This window comes from Oryzias melastigma, linkage group LG19 (genome assembly GCF_002922805.2).
Source record: "Oryzias melastigma strain HK-1 linkage group LG19, ASM292280v2, whole genome shotgun sequence".
NCBI lineage: Eukaryota > Metazoa > Chordata > Actinopteri > Beloniformes > Adrianichthyidae > Oryzias > Oryzias melastigma.
This window is the reverse complement of record NC_050530.1, coordinates 19508779-19515343: the sequence shown is the minus strand read 5'-3', so window position 1 is coordinate 19515343 and position 6565 is coordinate 19508779. Positions and strand designations below refer to the sequence as shown.

The window sequence follows — 6565 nt, the reverse complement described above, 5'->3', positions numbered from 1 at the left end:
TTTAATTTCTCTGGAAAAACTGAATAATATTCTACCTGTTTCCATTCATATCCCTGATAGGAGAATTATTCATCCTGAAGAGGTTTATATGTAGTTATAGCTCAAGACAACCAATCAGAAGAGCCCCGGCAGTTTGTGGGCGGAGCTTCAACCGGAACACTTAAGTGAGTTATTTGAACAAACACAGAAATTAACAACTAAATATTAGCAGACACTTTAAATCAGCACCAAATGGAAGCTTTAAATGAGACGTTTTAGGACATTTAGGAAAAAAGCTTCATAAAACACTACAGACATGTATGGTTTGGTTGTGTGGATCAAACTTGTTTTCCTATTTCATGTTGAATCCATGTGGAGAAGAAAGATGATGTCAGGAAGAGGTCGTTTCTTACCTGGCTTGTGGTGAATGTTGGCTTTGGATCCACACTTTGATGTCACGGTGCTCAAGTCGATCTTTTTGTGGACGATCTGAACCTGCAGGATGAAGACACGAAGCGTCTCGTTCAAACCCAGCGTGTAACCAGCTGACCTGGAATCTGGCATATTAGTTGGTTAAAACTGAAGGAAAGCAGCAGGTTGATAAATCACAATCGAGATTAAAGTTTAGATCTAAACTGAACGTCTGAGCTCATTTTTGGCTTCAGAACGTGAGCTCATCTCTGCACACAAAGCGCCCGCTTTCTCGCCGCTGAGGTCATCCGGCTTTGTTGGATGAAGAGGCCGGCACAGAGCGTCCTCACAATCACTTCCCTTTACTTTTGTCAAATTCAGATTCTCACTAATGAGTAGAAACACAGAGGAGAGAGACATGCTGGATTAGGAGCTGTTAAGGTCAGTCTGACAGATTGAACAGAATTATCAAACTCAGATTAGGACATGGGCATCACGCTGGTTTCAAACCGGTTTGGTGAACCAGTGAAGGTGTGGAATGCTCATGACCCTCACGGCTGATAAATCTGTTAGGAGGGAGCGTGTTCAGGGACAGACGGGAGGTTTGGAGCACTCCTGTTGCTTCCTGAGGATGCATTCAGCAGAAGCAGGAGGACGTCTGCGGTGCATCGCTTCAGTTACTCACATTGCCACCACCTGGAACATGACCTATATTATCTTTGGAGCCGCACCGGGACTGCACACTGCTCAAGTCCAGCTTCTTATCAAGAATTTGAACCTGAAAAGTTGACATTTATTTAGAAATAAATAAATAAAACAGTTTCCCTGCAGAATGCAACACAGTAATGATGAAGACCAGAGCTGTGGATGTTCACAGAGACGACAGTCGATCTGTGTCACAGTGTAACAAAAAAGCTTTTTCGGTTTGGGAGGTTTTGAAAAAAGCCTCCAATTGTATGAATCCAAATAGATCCATGAGCGTCTTTGTATGGAAGTATGAAAAGTGTTATATAAATAAAAATGGATCGATTTCTGCTTTCGTTTCTATGTCCAGTGTGTCTGTTTCCTGCTGCAGGTGTGTGTTTGGTCGGACACACCTGAACTCTAAAACTTGTTCTACATTTAAATCTCTTTGGAAATTTGGTTGAAAATCTCCGTTAAATTTACTTTACCATCTTTAAAAAAATATATTTTAATTTAATAAATAAGAAAAATAACTTGGTTCAGGTCAGTTCACACAGTCACCACTAGGTGGCTTGTCAGACATACAAATGTCATAAAATCAACCAAAACAAAACTTTCTTCTGCTTTCAAAGGGTCATTTATAAATTTGAACATTTTGTCTCAACTTTTTGTCCTTTTTCTGGACGTTAGCGGGTTTGGTGATGTCATATCCTGTCGTCACTAAAAGGTACTTTTTAAATGTTACCTGGAAACAAATAAGGTAATTTTGAGTTTTTAACATTAGTATAAACTATTCTTGTTTACATTTTAGATCCTCCAGTAAAGGATTTCTCTTTTTCTGACAGATTTTCATGTGTCTGCTCAGCAGAAGAATAATCAGCCAGAGGACGGCGGCGACGGTGTCTCATGAAAGCTGCTCGCCACAAACAGCTGCCAGAGCCTCAGTGATGGTTGGAGAAACAGTGGAGGTGCAGAGAAGGTTTTCCCACAGTGATCAGAAACAGAACAGAGTGATTGGTCCCACAGTCATGCACAGTGCCGTCCACACACAGAGGAGCGGGGTTAGTGATGGGGGTTCAGGTGGGACCGTTTCAGGATGCAGTTTGGAAAAATAAAAACGGGTTGATCCGGATAGCGCTGGACACCTTACTGAGGATTTGTTTGGATGCTGAACAGTGAGCGATTCGTCCCGTACTCACATTGCCGCCACCAGGAACATGTTTCATATTGTCTTTGGAGCCACACTTAGACTGGACATTACTAAAGTCCAACCTCTGCTCAAGTATTTTAACCTGGAAAAGTCACAGATCAGGGCGACACACGGTTACCGTTGAAGTAACACGGCAAGGGAAGAGTAAGACACAACTGTAATGACAGGAAGTCACTGTTGTGTTACCAAAACACTTTCTTAAAACAAAACCAGACAGGTGTCTCACCTTTCCTCCTCCAGGTGTGTGCTTGATGTTGTCTTTAGAGCCACAGCGGGCCTGAACACTCGATAGGTCCAGCTTCTTGTCGAGGATTTGGACCTAAAAAGTGCAAAAAAAAGAGCATTACTTGTGATAATGCAAGTGTGAATGCTGTAAGCTGAATGTGGACGCTAAAGATACCAGAGCTAATAGCTGAAAATGCTGAAACCAGCTCTAAATGCTCAAGCCAATAGCTGAATACGCTAAAGCTGAAAGCTCGCCAAAATATTAGCTAAATGCCAAATTAGCACAAAAAAAATGGAAAAATGTCTAATTTTATCAAAACAATAGCATAATGCTAAAATATTAGCTAAACTCGAAATTTTTCTAAAGAACTTTAAAAAATCTTATTTTGACAAAACAAACATGCTAAAATATTAGCTTAACTTCAAGTTAGCCATAATATAAAAAAGTCTAAAATTATATAAGTTCGTTTCCTTTTATGCAATCTGTAATTTGATGCCTATTTATCCATGTTTGACGTATTTTAGTACGGATGCTTTTGTACGGAGCTCTAGTATTTATGTTGTTTGATTTACTGTAACTTTTCAAAACTTAACACGCTTTTCTCCTTCAGAAACTGCTCGAATGATCTTGTCAGCAGTTGAAAAGTTACAGTATGTTAAAGATTTTGTGTTTGGGATTTCTGGACCATCCTTCTGACTCCAGATTAACCAGTTTGGTCATAAATATTACCACACCATCATATTTGCTACTTACAGTATATAAATCCACATTTCTTAAAACATGTTACAGTTACTCACTTTGCCTCCTCCGGGTACATGTTTGATATTGTCTTTGGAGCCACACTTCGCCTGCACGTTACTTAAGTCAATCTTCTGCTCCAGGATTTGAACCTGAAAACAAACAGATGATCATTTATGAAGCCTGAAAACTAAAGAAGATGAGCTAACAAAGGTTTGGCATAAACAGTTCCTAAAGCTAGTTTGTTCTTTAGTTTATTTATTACTGAGCATAACATCAGAAACACGAACGGTTACAAAACACAAAGCAGCTTTCATGTTTGTTCCATATTTTCTTCTTTTAGCTGCCATTCAAACATAAAGACTTCTCATTTAAAGTTGGATCCTTTTATCTATTTTTTGTGCTCTATAAATATCAGTGGAAACATTTCCCATCGTTTTATAAAAGCTTCTAACTGCAAGAAAAACAAAGTTTGACCAAATCAAAACACTTGAAAACTTTAATGAACAACAATTAGCAACACAAGCATTAATCAGGCCTCACATTTACAGTGTGAAACTTTCAATTCCTAAAATAAAGGGGGAAACTACGAGCCCTGGACGTGCCTCAAATTAAAATTTTGTGGCCATAAATAAGTAAATATTCCTATTTTGTCTGCATATATTATCATTTTATGTACTCAAATTTATATTTTGAGCTCTTAAATTAGCATTCTATGCATATAAATTAATATTTTTTGTGCAAAGATTTGTGTTTTGTGGGCCCAAATTATCATATTGTGGTTTTAAATGAGCATTCTTTGTACACAATTTGATATTTTGTGTGCACAAACTAATATTTTTTGCCCACAAAACAGGATTTCTTTTTAACAAGTACGCATTTGTTAGTTAAAAAAATATGATTTTATGTGCAAATATTGGTATTTTGTGCAAACAAATTAGCCTTTTGTGCACACATATTAATATTATGGGTGCACAAATAATACTGTATTCTGTGAGCACAAGATAGCATTTTGTGAGCAAAAATTAGTATATTGCACACAAATTAGCCTTTGGTGTGCTCAAATAAGGCATTTTGTGTGCACGAATTAGCATGTTGTGGTGTTAAATAAGCATTTTGTGCACGAAAATTAGTAATTTGGGTGAAAAAAATAGTATTTTGTGGGAACAATTTACTATATTGTGGTCTTAATTTAGCATTCTTTAAACACAGTTTGGTAATTTGTGTGCATAAAATAATATTTTGCGCCCACAGATAGTATTTTGTTTGTACAAATTAACATTTTGTGGGCTCAAATTAGTATTTTTGCACAGAAATTAGTATTTTCTGTGCACAAATTATTATTTTTCCACACAAATTAGCATTTGGTTTACTCAAATAAAGTATTTTGTGGGCACGAATTAACATTTTGTAGGCTCATATTTGCATTTTTTGCCAACATATTTTGGGTGAACGAATAATACTGTATTTTATGCGCACAAGATAGTATTTTGTGTGCGGAAATTAGTATTTTGCACACAAATTAGCATTTGGTTTGCTCAAATAAGGTATTTTATGTGGAGGAATTAGCATTTTGTTGTCTTAAATTAGCATTCTGTGCACACAAATTAATATTTTAGGTGCACAAATAATATTTTGCATGCACAAGATAGTATTTTGCTCAAATTAGTATTTTGTGAGCTCAAAATTAACATTTTAATGCGAACAAGCTAGCATTTCATTTGCACAAATTAGTGTTTTGCATCCACAAATAAGTATTTGGTGCGCTACAATTAGCATTTTGTGTGCACCAAAAATTTGTTGTTTTTTTTAATACAAATTAGCATTCTGTGGCCACAAATTACTTGTAGGAATTGAAGATACTAAAATTCTATATTTTTCCCACAACGTAATCATTTGTGCACACAAAATGCTAAATTGTGTCCAGAAAATGCTAGTTTGTGCTAACAAAATACAATTTTGTGCATGCAAAATACAAATTTTTGGCAACAAATATGGTTAAATTGAGAAAGCAATGTATTTTTTTTAATGTCATATCCAGGGCTCCAGTTAAAATAGTGCAAAACAAGTTTTTTTTCGCATCTGAAGGGGCGTAAACAGCTGAAACCTGAAGATCTTTGCGCCTCATAATTTCTAAAAGGGCTAAACCTCATGTTGGAGTAATCTTTTGTTTGACTGTGGAAGTCCATTAGATCTTCACATATATTTATTTTCTCTGAAAATGTGTAAAAATAGTAGACCTCTCATAGTGTCTGACAGAATAAAAAATCTTGGCTTAATGTCAAATTTTAAATTTAAAAGAGAAAAACAGAGGAAACCCTCACATCCAGGGGAGGTTACACTTACAATGTTCAATATGATGAATCAGATTCTGGACAGGTTACCTTTCCACCTCCAGGCTGGTGCTTGATGTTGTCTGTGGAACCAATCTTGGACCTGACGTTCTTCAGGTCGGGCATGGGCGCCGCGGCAGCCAGAGGAGCCGGCGAGCGGCTCTTCAACGAGCCTGGAGACTTTGGGGTGGAGCGCACAACTGCAACCTTCTTGACTTTGTTGGCCTCCGCCGCGGAGAGGGCTTGACTAGCGGGCGATTTGGGAGTACCAGGGCTGCTCTGTCCACTCCTGGCATCTGGAGACACCAGAGAGGTAAAAATTAGAAACATAAAAGATGCAGATATGAATGAAAAACAATCTCTAGGAGCTCTACTGCCAGAAGCAGTTTGATCCACAGGATCAGACTGGTGATCCGCTCATGCCAAGCTCTGCAATCCACACATCAACACCTCTGTTTATTCCTATTGTTTACCTTTTTCATATTTTGGAGTGGGGGGTTTCCTGGCACTAGCTGGGTCATAGAAATACGGCACATAATAAGACCACTTCCTTACCCGTGACACAAGTAAATCAACATTAAAAAATCAGAACGATGAAAATGAAGGTTTCTTTGGTTCATACCTGGTTTGGTTGGAGGTTTGGCTCCTCGGACTTGAGACTTTGCTCCTCCAGGACTCTGAAATCAAACAGATTAGACTTTAATTAAATAAAATTAAAAATGATATATAAAACTTAAATGTCAGCACTTTTTGGAGCCAATGACTGTATATGAGAACTGGACCGAGTGAGTATGACATCATCCATAGAAAATAATTTACTTTTGGCTCAAAAAAAGAATTTTTTTTCCCTTTTTTTGCAATACGGACGCCGCCATGTTGCAACCAGAAAAATGTGTCCAGTCTGAACACACCCAGTCATTGTTTCTATGGTAACCACTCTCACCAATCAGGATGTCAACACCCCTATTACTTTTTCAACCAAAC

At 37.7% G+C, this 6565-nt stretch overlaps 1 protein-coding gene across 22 annotated transcripts in view; it reads right to left on the bottom strand.

Annotated features, from left to right (window-relative positions):
- Window positions 1-6565, bottom strand: part of LOC112154425 (microtubule-associated protein tau) — a 46648-nt gene that overhangs the window by 11411 nt on the left and 28672 nt on the right. For 21 of the 22 annotated variants that reach the window (XM_024285335.2, XM_036217121.1, XM_024285334.2 and 18 more), the window contains 6 exons: window positions 6204-6258; window positions 5633-5877; window positions 3308-3400; window positions 2511-2603; window positions 1076-1168; window positions 393-474 (listed from right to left, as the gene is read on the bottom strand). In XM_024285335.2, coding sequence (XP_024141103.1) covers window positions 393-474; window positions 1076-1168; window positions 2511-2603; window positions 3308-3400; window positions 5633-5877; window positions 6204-6258 — 661 coding nt within the window. The remainder of the gene's footprint in view (window positions 1-392; window positions 475-1075; window positions 1169-2510; window positions 2604-3307; window positions 3401-5632; window positions 5878-6203; window positions 6259-6565) is intronic. The other variant, XM_036217118.1, reaches the window with a different exon arrangement.